Source organism: Euleptes europaea, chromosome 17 (genome assembly GCF_029931775.1).
Source record: "Euleptes europaea isolate rEulEur1 chromosome 17, rEulEur1.hap1, whole genome shotgun sequence".
In the NCBI taxonomy this organism is placed as follows: Eukaryota; Metazoa; Chordata; class Lepidosauria; order Squamata; family Sphaerodactylidae; genus Euleptes; species Euleptes europaea.
This window is the reverse complement of record NC_079328.1, coordinates 40,417,856-40,433,401: the sequence shown is the minus strand read 5'-3', so window position 1 is coordinate 40,433,401 and position 15,546 is coordinate 40,417,856. Positions and strand designations below refer to the sequence as shown.

Genomic DNA, 15,546 nt, shown 5'->3' with positions numbered 1-15,546 from the left:
ATGAGCAGGCCTGAGCGGTGAAATGTTGGTTTTTGTTACGTAATCCAGTTGCGTGCAGTGGTAGATGAACTGCCACACTGAAATGAATAGAGAAGTCCCTACAAAACCCATAGGAAGTTTGCATATATCCGGGAAGCCAGACAGACTTTCCCCTTCTGTTCCTAACTTGGTACGCTCCAAAGTGGATAAAATGCAGAATTTTTAAATCCTTAGAAGTAATCCTGAAAAGAAATCCTGGTGTTTTTTGTTTTTTTTTGCAATCTCCCCCTACTCCCCTGGCAAAGAACTATGGGTGAGGCTCATTTGGAAAGGACTGTGTTGACTGTTCTTAAGAACCAAGACTCCAGTTTGGCCAACCAGGGAGTTGCTCACAATTCCAGGCTTTGTAAATATATTCCTAGGTTTTCATAGGGAATGCAGTTTGGGAGCTGTCGAAATGAAGACACATAGGGTCTCCTATGTGGATCTGGACAAGCCCACCCAGGGACGCTCCAGTTGCTTTTGGGAAGGGCCATAGCTCAGTGGTAGAGCATCTGCTTGGCATGCAGAAGGTCCCAGGCTCAATCCCCAGCATCTCCAGTTAAAGGGACTAGGCAAGTAGGTGATGCGAAAGACCTCCGCCTGAGACCTTGGAGAGCTGCTGCTGGTCTGAGTAGACAATACTGACTTTGATGGACCAAGGGTCTGATTCAGTATGAGGCAGCTTCATGTTCATTCTCATGACGTATGCTTGATTTGCAAGATATCGGTTGCAAAATCTTGTTTTAAAGCAGTGCGGAATGTGCATATTTTTGCACAACTGAAAAACTCCTGAAAAAAGACTTCTCCGTGGATTTGGTATGTTTCAGGGTAGAATTGCCAAAGGCAGTTTTTAAAATGTGGACAGGTCTTTATTTCGGCTAGAGCACCTGGCCAGTGTTCTTCTTAGAAGCAAAACATAGCTATTGTAAAATTTGCCGTCTCGCCATATACATTCTCACGTAAACATATTTGGGTGAATTTTAGCCTTACCGGGGCACAACAGTTTAAAGAAAGCCTTTCTGAAGCTCATGTGGCATAACGGGTACAAGATGGGGTTAATGGCCGAATTCAGCCACAGGAGCCAAAACGACGCCTCGTAGAGAGAGTGGTGGACGCAGAGACCATGGCAAGCCGCTCTGATTATCATCAGGAGTGTGTAGGGTGCCCAACACAAGCCGAAAACGCAGACAATGATGGCTAAGGATTTGGCGACCCTTTTATCCCGGGAAAGCCGGAACCGGCTAGCCATGGTGTTGGCCACATCCGTCCTCCTGGTGGTGCTGGAAATGTTCTCGAGAGCTTTGTAGAAACTGTCCCATGGTGACTTGGTCTGGATGTCCACTTGTAAAGGCGGGAGGTCCTGAGTGATGTTAAAGTCTACGGATGGCCTTTCCAAATTGCTGGCGTCAAGCCCAGAGGTTGCAGGCCCAGCCGGCGAGAGACCGTTGGCCCTCTTCTGGCTTTGTTTCCTGTTGCTCGGTTTCACGAAAAACACGGCATGTTCTCGTCTCTTCCCCTGGGAGCGCAGTTCGCAGTCCTCTTGGCCTGGCGGGAGGGTCCCCGTTCGGACGGGCGTCCGCTTCCTAATGTTGAAGTAGATGCTCAAGTTGAAGTAGGTGACGCTGATGAATGGGGTGAAGAACTCGATGGTGGAGGCGATCATGAGGAAGTACCAGTTGTAGAAGAATTCTGCGTAACACTCTTTTTCGGGAAGGATGCTGCGCTGGGCGATGTACTCCCAGCTGATAATGGCGGGGCCGTAGAGGAGGAAAGCTGCCACCCAGACCATCACCATTTTCACCACTGCGTTCTGGGTCATCCCCTTCTGAGCTCGGTAACTGACCTGGGAGAAGAGGCAAGCAAATAAAAATCAGGCATTTGGCTAGCGTGTGTGTGTGTGTAAAGTGCCGTCCAGTCACATCTGACTTATGGTGACCCTGATGGGGTTTTCAAGACCAGAGACGTTCGGAGGTGGTTTGCTATTGCCTGCCTCTGCGTCTCACCCCTGGTATTCCTTGGGGTCTCCCATCCAAATACTTGCCAGGGTCAAGGCTGAGAGTGTATGACTTGCCCAAGGTCACCCAGCAAGCTTCCATGGCACAAGTAGGGATCTGAACGAGGGTTTCCCAGGTCCTAGTCCAACACCTGAACCACTATATTACACTGACTCTCCACTGGCTAGCATAGACCTACTCTATCCAAAAGTGGGAATGCCTAGAGAAGTGCTACATTGCTTGCCATTTTCATGGTTGACATCTACTTGTTTAATCTATTAGACTGAAGTCCGGTAGCATTTTAGAGACCAGGAAGATTATCAGGGTGTAAGCTCAGTGGCAGAGCCCCTGCTTGGCCTGCAGAAGGTCCCAGGTTCAATCCCCGGCATCTCCGGTTAAAAGGGACCAGGCAGGCAGGTGATGTGAAAGATCTCTGCCTGAGACCCTGGAGAGCCGCTGCCGGTCTGAGTAAACAATACTGACTTTGATGGACCGAGGGTCTGATTCAGTATCAGGCAGCTTCATGTGTGTTCATGTGTTCAAGCGTTTGAGAGTCAAAGCTCCCCTTCATCAGATACCACTGTATCTGACAAAAGGAGTGTTGACTCTTGAAAACTGATACCCCAATAATATTGTTGGTCTGTAAGGTGCTGCTGGACTCAAATCTCGCTCTTCTACTGCAGACCAACACAGCTACCCTCTGAAAGTATTTAATCTGTAAGTATTCATTTAACTTTATTCATGTATTCGATGTATTCATTGAGGGCAGCAGGAAAAGAAGAAGGCCCAGCAAGAGATGGATTGACTAAATAAAGGAAGCCATGGCCCTCAATTTGCAAGATCTGAGCAAGGCTGTCAAAGACAGGACATTTTGCATAGTTAATATAAAGCCTAGAGGACTAGGGAAGGAGGGGGTAGGACAATGATGATAATGAACAGCTTTTTGGGCACAGACATGTTGTAAATGTTCTCTTTTCCTTCCCTGATGTGTTATTCCTTTTTCTTTTTTTCTGGACCCCCAAATATTTTAAAAAAAGATAGGACGTTTTGGAGGACATTGATTCATAGGGTTGCCATGAGTCGGAAGCAACTTGATGGCACTCAACACACATTCATTTAACTAGCCTTTAACCATTCTTCCTATTGAAGCAACTCAAGAAGCATGAATGCATATATACACAAAAATGACATGTCGCCCCTTTCAGAATGGAAAGGCCTCGGGTTAGTTGCTGACAGCGATGCTGAGGACGCACAAGTCGGAGAATGAAATGGGATTCAGCCCTTGAATGCACACTGCTTCAAGATATTTGGTTTGTTTTTCCTGCAGCAGAGTAATGCAGCTACCCCACTGGAAATCTGTAGTCTTGAGTAGCTGAAGGAAAGAGAGAGAGACTCATTGGGGCTGGCTGGTCATGACTGGAAGAGGGAAAAAACCCCTCACATGAGGTTTAGAATAGGAGGTGACGTGGGCCGCTGACAGGTACGGAATGGTGACAGGTGTGTTTTGAAAGGTGCGGGCCCAGGAAGTCCCATTGCTGATTGTGTATGTGTGGGGAGGGAGGCTTCATGCTAGATTTAATGAGCCTGCTGATTCTTTTTAGCCTCAAGCAAGGGCTCCGCCGACTTCAAGCCGGCTCTTAACAATTCCAATGCATCTCTTCCTTCCCTAAGTGACTTCTCAGGGCTGTCTTTGTGCCCAAACACGTAACCGCAATGTGGGCAAAAGCTGAGCGCTGAAGTGACTCGGCGTTCTCATCTTGTGTGTCTGTCACGGGGCCTGTGCGTGCAGGGTGTCAGCATCTTTCCCAGAGCGAAATCAAAGCTGCTGTGTCTTGTTATCTTAGAGGCTGTGCGCATTTAGAGGAAAAGAGAGTGGCGTCATGAATCAAAGCATTGGAGGAAAAGAAGGGGAATAGAATAAAGCCCACTGTCACAGTCTCTGACATAATTATGGTATTTTGTGTACATGTGCAGAATTAATTCCATGTAGAGCTTGAACACAACATACAAACTGAACCACAAACTGCAGAGGTTTGTGTAATGAAAAGCCTGGCAACAGCTTGCAAAATGCAAATGTCCTTAGAGCAGGCTGACTGAATTCTCTCAAGGTCTGAATTCTTTCAAGAGCTAACTAACTTACCCTGGTCTTGTCCTTGAAGGAAGAAGAACAGAGTCATCCTTCACTACCTGCCAGAAAGGTGTATCTGAAATTACCCTTCCTGATTCAGCTGCCAGCTGCTCATATCTCAAGAGCAGAAAAGACCTGCTATCCTCACACCTTGAGAAGGTCTACTCAAAGACCTCAAGGCTATAAGTGCAGTAAGCTTCTTGCTTTCTATAACCTTGCTGGAGGCTATGTTTCCTACTGACCAGATGGTTACATGTTACAATGTGACCAATAATTGTGTTTTATGATTTATATAGTTATATATTGTAGATTTCTAAATAGTCTCCTTTAATGCATATTGTACTGAAGATGAGAATAGTATGAAAATTGAGTGTATGGAGTGATCATGGAGCTCAGAAATGATTGTTTATACTTTAAGCAAAATAGACTGAAAGGAAAGGAAGCCCATATTTGGTCATGGGGAGAAGCTAATAACCTGAACAGCTGCAACTGTACATTATTGCACTGCTCATGTTATCTGAAAGTGGGGAGGAAGATATCCCTCCTGATGGTAAAATCAACAGTCTTAATGAGTCTGAAACAGTATAAATACAGCCACAGTAAGCCTAGAAAATCAGAACCTTCCAAAGGCTCTCAAGAAAAGGCTGACTGGTATGTATGACTTAAATACATTACTCTAGACTTTATGAATTAGATACTTTGAACTGAATCAGAATAATTTGACTGTTATATTTTAGAAGTTGGATTTTGAAACTGAATAGTATGTAAGACTTGCTTGCTTTTACTTCATACATTGTAAATACATACATTGTACTTTGACAAGAGTTTTTATAGAAGTGTTAAAGACTTGATAATCTGCATTTACACATATTTTACTAGAAGTATATCAATAAAAAAACTTGCTTTTTAAAAGTAGGTAAAGTTGTTGAGTCCTGCTTACTCGATGACTGGCTGAACAAGATAACTTCACTTCTCAGTAAGTGATACATTCTAAGAGCCTGTCATCTGAACAGCATGACCCGCTTCACCACATGCTTTCATGAAAGGCCACGGAACAAACTTGTCTGCTCAATAGTCTGAAGTGAAGCTGGCATCTATAGACACTGCATGTTCCCCCCCACCTCAGGGTTCCACTTGAGGTCATCCAAACCACTTGGTTACTAATGAAATTGGAAGGGGGAATTCTGCAGTGGTGTTGGCAACTGCGCTTTGAGCTGGGTAGCCCAGAGCCAGCATGATGTAGTGGTTAAGAGCAGTGGTTTGGAGCGGTGGACTCTAAGCTGGAGAACCGGGTTTGATTCCCCACTCCTCCACATGAGCGGCAGACTCTGATCTGGAGAACCAGGTTTGATTCCCCACTCCTCCACATGAGCGGTGGACACTAATCTGGTGAATTGGGTTGGTTTTCCCATCCTACACATGAAGCCAGCTGGGTGACTTTGGGCTAGTCAGTTCTCTTAGAGCTCTCTCAGCCCCACCTACCCCACAGGGTGTCTTTTGTGGGGAGGGGAAGGGATGGTGATTGTAAGCCGGTTCGATTCTTCCTTAAGTGGCAGAGAAAGTCGGCATATAAAAACCAACTTTTCTTCTTCTAGCCTGCTCTCATCAAATCTCGGAAGCCAAGCAGGATCGGCCCCGGTTAGTACTTGGATGGGAGACCAGGGTCGCTTTGCAGAGGCAGGCAATGGCAAACCACTTCTGTTTGCCTCTTGCCTGGAAACCCTACAGGGTTACCACAAGTTGGCTGTGATCTGACGGCTTACAAAAAATTGGCAACAGCACCGGGATTTGCTGAACATGAATAATTAGATGATTGACACAGTGTTGGAGTCAATAATGAAGAAAACAGACGATGGGTGTCCTCTTAGTATCAGTGCAGCTCCCAAATACCCACCCTCTTTTCACTGAATGGGATCAGCCCTCATTGGAAACCGCATAGAAGTCTCGCTGTCAGATGTATCGTTCGACAGACAGTGAATTCTCTTACCGCTTTGGTGACGGAGATGAACCTGTCGAAGCTGATCAGGACTATGTTGAAGACGGAGGCTGTGCACACCAGGTAGTCCACCACCAGCCAGAGCTTGCACAAGCCTTTTCCAAACTTCCATTCCCCCGTCAGAATGTAAGGGATGTAGAGGGGGATGCAAAAGCCACCTGTAGACACGGAGTGGACAAATCGCCATCAGTCAGATCATCCCAGCCTATGCACGGCTTCATAAGAACATAAGAAAGGCCGTGCTGGATCCAGCATGGCCTTTCTTATGTTCTTATGTCTTGTTTGGGGGCTTCCTAGAGGCACCTGGTTGGCCACTGTGTGAGCAGACTGCTGAACTTGATGGACCTTGGTTTGATCCAGCATGGCCTTTCTTATGTTCTTATGTCTTATTTGGGGGCTTCCTAGAGGCACCTGGTTGGCCACCATGTGAACGGACTTGATGGTCCATCAAGTCCGTTCACATGGTGGCCAACCAGGTGCCTCTAGGAAGCCCCCAAACAAGACATAAGAACATAAGAAAGGCCATGCTGGATCAAACCAAGGTCCATCAAGTTCAGCAGTCTGTTCACACAGTGGCCAACCAGGTGCCTCTAGGAAGCCCCCAAACAAGACATAAGAACATAAGAAAGGCCATGCTGGATCAGACCAAGGTCCATCAAGTCCAGCAGTCTGTTCACACAGTGGCCAACCAGGTGCCTCTAGGAAGCCCCCAAACAAGACATAAGAACATAAAAAAGGCCATGCTGGATCAGACCAAGGTCCATCAAGTCCAGCAGTCTGTTCACACAGTGGCCAACCAGGTGCCTCTAGGAAGCCCCCAAACAAGACATAAGAACATAAGAAAGGCCCTGCTGGATCAGACCAAGGCCCATCAAGTCCAGCAGTCCATTCACACAGTGGCCAACCAGGTGCCTCTAGGAAGCCCCCAAACAAGACATAAGAACATAAGAAAGGCCATGCTGGATCAAACTAAGGTCCATCAAGTTCAGCAGTCTGTTCACACAGTGGCCAGCCAGGTGCCTCTAGGAAGCCCCCAAACAAGACATAAGAACATAAAAAAGGCCATGCTGGATCAGACTAAGGTCCATCAAGTCCAGCAGTCTGTTCACACAGTGGCCAACCAGGTGCCTCTAGGAAGCCCCCAAACAAGACATAAGAAAGGCCATGCTGGATCAGACCAAGGCCCATCAAGTCCAGCAGTCTGTTCACACAGTGGCCAACCAGGTGCCTCTCGGAAGCCCACAAACAAGACAACTGCAGCAGCACCATCCTGCCTGTGTTCCACAGCACCTAATGTAATAGGCATGCTCCTCTGATCCTGGCTTCGATACGAAGGAATTTTCATGCACGCATTTTCATACATACCTCCCCTACAGACTATAAGTTCAGGGTTGGAACAGTTTTGTGACATCTACCAGCATCTGCATGTCTGAGCTGACTTTTAATCTAAACATTGTGGGTACTTAGCCATACCTTGTGTACTGGGATAGATACCTCAGTGCGGTGTAGTGGTTAAGAATGGCGAACTCTAATCTGGAGAATCGGGTTTGATTCCCCACTCCTCCACATAAGAACCGGGTTGGTTTCCCCACTCCTACACATAAAGCCAGCTGGGTGACCTTGGGCTAGTCACTGTTTTGTTAGAGATGTCTCAGCCCCACCTATTTCACAAGGTGTCTGTTGGGAGGGGAAGGGAAGTGGATTGTAAACCGGTTTGATTCTCCTTAAAAGGTAGAGAAAATCAGCATATAAAAACCAACTCTTCTTCTTCTACTACTAACCAGGGCCAACCCTGCTTAGCTGATGTGATCAGGCTAGCTTGGTCTATCCAGGTCAAGGCCTGGATCTTGAGAAGCCATTGTAAAGCTTGCTTGTGAAGTCAGCTGGGTGTCCCTGGGCTAGGCACAGCTCTCTTAGAGCTCTCTCAGTCTCACCTACCTCACAAGGTACCTGTTGGGGAGGGGGAGGGAAGGTGATTATAAGCAGCTTCGAGGCTCCTTTTGGAAGAGAAAAGCAGAATATAAAAACCAACTGTTCTTCTTCAGTCTTTAACCTCAGATCTGAGCTAGAATGAGGAATTTATCAAGTGAAACTGCTTTTGCTGAAGCACCAGGTAAAAAAAATCCCCAGAGCAACCCATTCTCCAGTGTTCTCTGTATCTGGCTTCTTTGTTCATATGACTTGTCTCGTCCTTTCTTTTCTTTCCAGTCCCTAAAGCAGGGTGAAAACATGGTGTGTGTGGGAGGAATTAGTACCATTTGCTGCGTCTTGAAGGGTCTGAGTGGGATTATTTCATTTATTAACGAAAATGAATAGTTTTATGAGATTGTATGCAAGACTTTTTGACATGGGAGCCACTTGTAAACTTATGGTAGTTTTTGGTTGAAGTATTCTTGAAACCTGCTTGCAGAGTAACTCCACCCTCCTTTCCTCCTCTCCAACATCAAATGCAAGAATCTCACATCACAGAACACTGACTAGGTTTTATATTTTATTTTTCATGTTTGGTGTCTGAGTGTATAGCTTGACTTGGCAGCAAGGTGCAGCCCATAGCCATTTCTCACCTCATTCACTAAGAAACTCAAATTTGCCCTTGAGTTTTCCCAAGCCTCCACTCCCAACTTACCTTGTCCCTCCTCATCTTCCTTCCTGGCCTTTAAAAAGGTTGTTTAATTTATGCCCAGATTTTCTCTCCAACTGGGACCCAAAGCAGCTTCCCACTCAGTTCCTCCCTCCTCCACTTCATTCTTGAAAGGGCAGAGTGAGTGACTGGAACAAAGTCATCTATAGAATCATAGAGTTGGAAGGGATCACCAGGGTCATCTAGTCCAACCCCCTGCACAACACAGGCAATTCACAACTAGCTCGCCCCTACACCCCCAGTGACCCCTACTCCATGCCCTGAAGATGGCCAAGCTACCCTCCCTCTCATGATCTGCCTAAGGTCACAGAATTAGCATTGCTGACAGATGGCCATCTAGCCTCTGCTTAAAAACCTCCAGGGAAGGAAAGCTCACCACCTCCCGAGGAAGCCTGTTCTACTGAGGAATCGCTCTAACTGTTAGAAGATTCTTCCTAATGTCTATACGGAAACTCTTTTGATTTAATTTCAACCCATTGGTTCTGGTCTGACCTTCTGGGGCAGCAGAAAACAACTCGGCACCATCCTCTATATGACAGCCCTTCAAGTACTTGAAGATGGAGGCTTGGGAAAACTCAAGGGCAAATTTGAGTTTGTTTGTCTGCTTCTGTGGCAGAGTGGAAGTTGGGACCTGGCTCTTCCATATCCTAGCCCAACACTCCAACTACTTGTGACGTATGCATGACTTTTGTGTCCTCCCTTTGAGAACTGTGGATGTGTTGCATTGTGGGTGTGAGTGTGTATGAGTTTGCACCAGGCCCAGAGGGATGTTTGGGTCTTACAGAAAACAACAGAAGGCAATGCAGAGGGTGGTGTAAACTCATGTAGACATTAAGAAGAAAAAGAAGAAGAGTTGGTTTTTATACCCTGATTTTCTCTACCTATTTTTCCCTTCTTTTTTTTTTTAAAAAGGTAAAGGCCCCCTGTGCAAGCACCGGGTCATTCCTGACCCATGGGGTGACGTCATATCACGACGTATACTAGGCAGACTTTGTTTATGGGGTGGCTTGCTTGTGCCTTCCCCAATAATCTTCCCTTTACCCCCAGCAAGCTGGGTCCTCATTTTACCAACCTCGGAAGGATGGAAGGCTGAGTCAACCTTGAGCCGGCTACCTGAAAATGACTTCTGTTGGGATCGAACTTAGGTCGTGAGCAGAGCTTGGACTGCAGTACTGCAGCTTATCACTCTGCGCCACGGGGCTCTTTTCTGTACCTTTTTAAGGAGATTCAAACCAGCTTACAAACTCCTTCCTCTCCCCACAATAGACACCTTGTGAGGTAGGTGGGGCTGAGCGAGCTCCAAGAGAACTGTGACTAGCCCAAAGTCACCCAGCTGGCTTCATGTGAAGGTGTGGAGAGACTCAAAACTCCTTTAATCAGATACAATTAGCATCTCCATTCCTACTTATATCTGACGAAGGGAGCTTTGACTCTTGAAAGCTCGTACTCCCAAAATCTTGTTGGTCTCTGAGGTGCTACTGGAGTTGAATCTAGTTGTTCTACTGTAGACCAACATGCTTCCCTGGGTTGTTTCAGAGGGTAGCCAACTCTCGCCCAAGGATTTCACTTCCCACTTGTTCAGATGGTACAACCAACTGAAGGCTCTCATCCTGCCTTGCCCAGAAGGCGAGCGACCTGCTCCAGGCTGAGCAAACCTGAAAGGAAAAGCCCTTCCTGCATCCGGATATTGCAATCCATTTAGACTGCGAAAGAAAACAAGAGGCAGCTTTTAAGCACTTTATCATCAGCCTGAAGTCATTTAAGCTTAATGTTGCCTCAAACCGAGTGTACCTGTGGTCATTAATAATATTTTCTGCTGTTGATCATTTATATAACATCCCCCCTCCCAAAAGCTTTCCTGTCTTACTTGTCCTCACAATACCCAGGTGAGGTAAGTCATTATTCACTTTTTACTGATGGAGAAGTGATGTTGAAAGAGGCAAGCCCACAAAGATACCTTCTCTACCCTAACTAGCTTTGCAGTGCAATACTAGACAGAGTTATTGCAGCTAAAACTCCATGTCTCAGATTGAGACTACTATTTCTGCAGGCACGAGGAATTCTAACAAAGTGATTTTTCCTGCCTCCTACTTCCTGGGGCATCCCCAGATTCCCCCAGTCCTGTTCCTGGTGGTCTCCTCTCTCCCAGGAACATGATTACAGGAGGCATTTCAGGTTGAGAAGAGAGAAGAGTTTTTTTTATATGCCGACTTTCTCAACCACTTAAGGAAGAAGCAATCCAGCTTACAATCCCCTTCCCCTCCCTACAACAGACACCCTGTGAGGTAGGTGAGGCTGAGAGAGTGTGACTAGCCCAAGGTCGCCCAGCTGGCTTCATGTGTAGGAGTGGAAAAACAAATCCAGTTCACCAGATTAACCTCCGCTGCTCATGTGGAGGAGTGGGGATTCAAACCTGGTTCTCCAGATCAGAGTCCACCTCTCTTACCCACTATACCATGCTGGAGAAATGATGTTGGAACAGGCAAATCCCCACAGATACCTTCTCTACACTAACTAGCTTTGCAGTGCAACTGTAGACAGTTATTGCAGCTGAAACCCCATGTCTCAAACTGAGACTAATATTTCTGCAGGCACAAGGAATTTGAACAGAGTGCTTTTTCTCCCTGCCTCCTACTTCATGGGGCAGCCCAAGATTCCCCCCAATCCTGTTCCTTGTGGTCTCCCCCACCCCCCGGAACATGATTACAGGAGGCATTTCAGGTTGCTGCAGGCAATGGCAAAATAATATTTTGGGGGTTAGGATCCTTTCATCTGCGGAAATGATCGACCCTTGGATGGTTACCATATTTCGATTTAATCCACGCTTTTGCCTTGCAAAATGCTTTATGCTTGAGGTTTACAGTCACAAGCATATCATTGTTATCATCCTCATTCAGCTAACGAAAACAAGTTGACCGCAGACACTAGTCCAGGCTTAATGGAATGTAGCACAACATCTGAATTGGGGGGAGGGAAGTATGTTGTGTTTGTAATTAATGGACGCACTGTGTCATAGTGAGCTCCGTTTCAGAAGAGTTGTTCCTTCCTAAGACCAGATCTCACCCCCCTATCAACTTCTAAAAACAATTAAACCCATTTTAAAAAATCTACCACTTGGTCAAGCAGAGTACCTGTTTAACCCATGAAAATATTTCAATCAATTAATCGGCTAAATGTTGACCCCTACTTATGGTCAAGAAGAAGAGTTGGTTTTTATATGCCGACTTTCTCTACCACTTAAGGAAGAATCAAACCAGTTCACAATCTCCTTCCCTTCCCCTCCCCACAACAGACACCCTGTGAGGTGAGGCTGAGAGAGGGTGACTAGCTCAAGGTCACCCAGCTGGCTTCATATGTAAGAGTAGGGAAACAAATCCAGTTCACCAGATTAGCATCTGCCGCTCATGAGGAGGAGTGGGAAATCAAACCCGGTTCTCCAAATCAGAGTCCATTGCTCCTAACTACCGCTCTTAACCATTACACCACGCTGGCTCTCAATGAACAGGTTGAGACACTTCCTTTAATCTTAGGCATATCCAATGAAAAGCATGTGAGGTAGTTGGGGGGGGGGCATTTCTCTGCCTGAGACCTTGGAGTGCTCTTCCAGCCAGAGTAGACATCTGGGCTAGATGGACTGACAGTCCGGCTAGCTATGAGGTACATTTCCTTATGCGCATGTAAAGCCCATATTTTGCATGCAGAAAGTCCCAGGTGCTATCCATTACATTTCCAGTAGGACACATGAAACTGCCTTTCATAGTGACTTCAACCACTGGTCTATCCAAGGTCAGTATTGTCTACGCTGACTGGCAGGGTCTCAAGGAGATGTTCTTCATACACACGCTACACTTGATCTTAGCCAAAAGGCCGAGAAGCGATGTCCTTCATACATTGGCATGGCGTAGTGGTTAAGAGTGGTGGTTTGGAGCGGTGGAGTCTGATCTGGAGAACCAGGTTTGACATGAAGTCAGCTGGGTGACCTTGGGCAAGTCACAGCTCTTGTAGAGCTCTCTCAGTCCCACCCACCTCACAGGGTGTCTCTTGCGAGGAGGGGAAGGGAAGGTGATTCTACCTTAAGTGGTAGAGAAAGTCGGCATATAAAAACCAACTTTTCTTCTACCTGATCCTTTTCACTGGAGACTGAACCTGGGACCTTCAGCATGCAAGACAACCCCCCCCCCCCCGGCCCAAAGCCACTCGGCAAACAGTGCAGATACTTGTTTGCTAGAAAATACACATGGCTGCCTTATATTGAGTCAGATCATTAATCACAATCAGCAGTGTCTGCTCTGACTGGCAGTGGTGTTCCAGGGTCTTAGGTGGGGCTCTCACATCAACTGTTATCTGGTCCTTTAAACTGGAGCTTGAATCTGGGACCCTGGGCATGCAAAGCACCAGTAAATCATGGGCCAACCCCAAAACACTCTCAGCAAAGAGGACCAACACTTGTTTTCTAGAAAACACATGAAGCTGCCTTATGTTGAGTCAGATCATTAACCAAACTGGTATGGCAGTAACGCTCTGTGGTCTCAGGCAGAGTTCTTCTGCACCACCTCCTAGCAGAACCTTTTGACTAGAGATGCCAGGGATTGAACTGGAAGCCTTCTGGTTGCCAAATAAAGGGTTTACCACAAAGCCACAGCCCCCCTTCAGGCTAATGGTCATAAGAACATATTAGTCCTGCTGCATCAAACCGGCAGTCCAACATCCTTTTTCATGAAGAGGCCCACCAGTTGCCCTGGAGAGGCTGTGGATCAGTGGCAGAGCATCTGCTTTGCATGTAGAATTTCCCAGGTTCAATCCCCAGCATCTCCATTTAAAAGTAACTGGTGGTAGGGGACATGAAACACCCCTGCCTGAGACTGGAGAGCTGCTGCCAGCCTGAGTAGACAATACTGCCCTTGATGGACCAATGGTCTGATTCAGTATAAGGCAGCTCCATGGGTTCAAACAGGTCCTTGGAAAACCCCTTCTCTGCCAATAACCCTGGCGATCTGCTGCCAGCCAGAATGACAACTGCCCAGTGAGAGAAAACGTTGTCTTCTATGACCCTCTATCCTCTGCTTTGCTGACAGTATCTCCCCCTCTACACCTCCCGACCCAAGTCCCATCCCTGGGAAGTGAGGTCACATGAACACATGAAGCTGCCTTATATTGAATCGGACCCTTGGTCCATCAAAGTCAGTACTGTCTACTCAGACCAGCAGAGGCTCTCCAGGGTCTCAGGCAGGGGTCTTTCACATCATCTATTTGCCTAGTCCCTTTAACTGGAGATGCTGGGGATTGAACCAGGGACCTTCTGCATGCCAAGCAGATGCTCTGCCAGAGAGCCACGGCCCCTCCCCTAAAGAGATTAGGAATAATCAGACAGTTTGGGGTTGAACTGGCTCAGTGGTAGAGCATCTGCTTGGCATGCAGAAGGTCCCAGGTTCAATCCCCGGCATCTCCAGTTAAAGGGACTAAGCAGGTAGGTGATGGAGGAGGAGGAGGAGTTGGTTTTTACATGCCAACTTTCTCTGCCACTTAAGGAAGAATCAAACTGGCTTACAATCACAGACACTCTGTGAGGTAAGTGGGGCTGAGAGAGCTCCAAGAGAACTGTGACTAGCCCAAGGTCACCCAGCTGGCTTCATCTGTAGGAATGGGGAAACAAATCCAGTTTACCAGATTAGCCTCTGCAGCTCACGTGGAGGAGTGGGGAATCAAACCCGGTTCTCCAGATCAGCGTCCACGGCTCCGAACCACCACTCTTAACCTCTATACCATCCTGATGTGAAAGACCCCTGCCTGAGACCCTGGAGAGCCGCTGCCAGTCTGAGTAGACAATACTGACTTTGATGGATCAAGGGTCCAATTCAGTATAAGGCAGTTTCATGTGGTTCTTGTAGGTTATCCGGGCTGTGTAACCGTGGTCTTGGTATTTTCTTTCCTGACCAAGACCACGGTTACACAGCCCGGATAACCTACAAGAACCAATGAACTCTGACCGTGAAAGCCTTCGACAGCAGTTTCATGTGTTCATGTGTTCAACCTGGGACCTTCTGCGTGTCAAGCAGAGGCTCTACCAATGAGCCACCGCCCCTCTTTCTTCTTCCAGGGTCTCAGGCAGAGTTCTTTCACATCACCTACTTACCTAGTCCCTTTCACTGGAGATGCCGGGGACTGAACCTGGGACCTTCTGCATGCCAAGCAGAGGCTCTGCCACTGAGCCACCGCCCCTCCCCATCCCTCGAACCCCTCCGGCTGTACTCACCGACCAGCAGATCCGCAATGGCCAGGTTGAGGAAGAAGAAGTTCCCTTGGGTCCGCAGACTCTTGTCCACCACGAAGGCCAAGATGACCAAGGCGTTGCCCAGCACCGTGGTCAGCACCACCAGCCCCATCAGCGCGGCCAGCAGGACGGAGGTGGACGCCGAGAGCTGTCCGTGGTGCTGAAACGCCCGCTCCTCGCCCCCCGCGCACTCGTTGACCAGCAAGGCTGAAGGGCTGCCGGAGAAATTGGAAGCCGGAGGCTCCCCGGACATCGCTGCAGAAGCTGGGGGAAAGGGGTCGCCGTGGAAAGGGGAGGGTTTGGGCTTTACAGAGGCTTCTCCATCCCTTTGCTGAGCACCACCCCCCCTCCCCGGCTTCGGCTCTTGGGGAAGCGCTGCCAGCGATGGAGCTTCTCGCTGAAGTGATTCACCTCCGTCCCTGAACTGCCTCCCCTCCCCACTTCAGTCGGGGAGGGCAGTACGTTTGGTGGACGGGAAGGATTTGGGGGGTGGGG

General features: G+C 47.7%; 1 protein-coding gene across 1 annotated transcript; it reads right to left on the bottom strand.

Annotated features, from left to right (window-relative positions):
- Positions 1 to 976: 976 nt before the first annotated feature.
- On the bottom strand, positions 977 to 15,202 carry LOC130488899 (histamine H3 receptor-like). Its single transcript, XM_056862579.1, has 3 exons — positions 15,034 to 15,202; positions 6,131 to 6,297; positions 977 to 1,864 (listed from the first exon to the last, which is right to left on the bottom strand). Exons 1-3 carry the CDS (start codon positions 15,161 to 15,163, stop codon positions 977 to 979), a joined length of 1,185 nt encoding a protein of 394 aa, XP_056718557.1. The 5' UTR covers positions 15,164 to 15,202.
- Between the last annotated feature and the right edge of the window lie 344 nt (positions 15,203 to 15,546).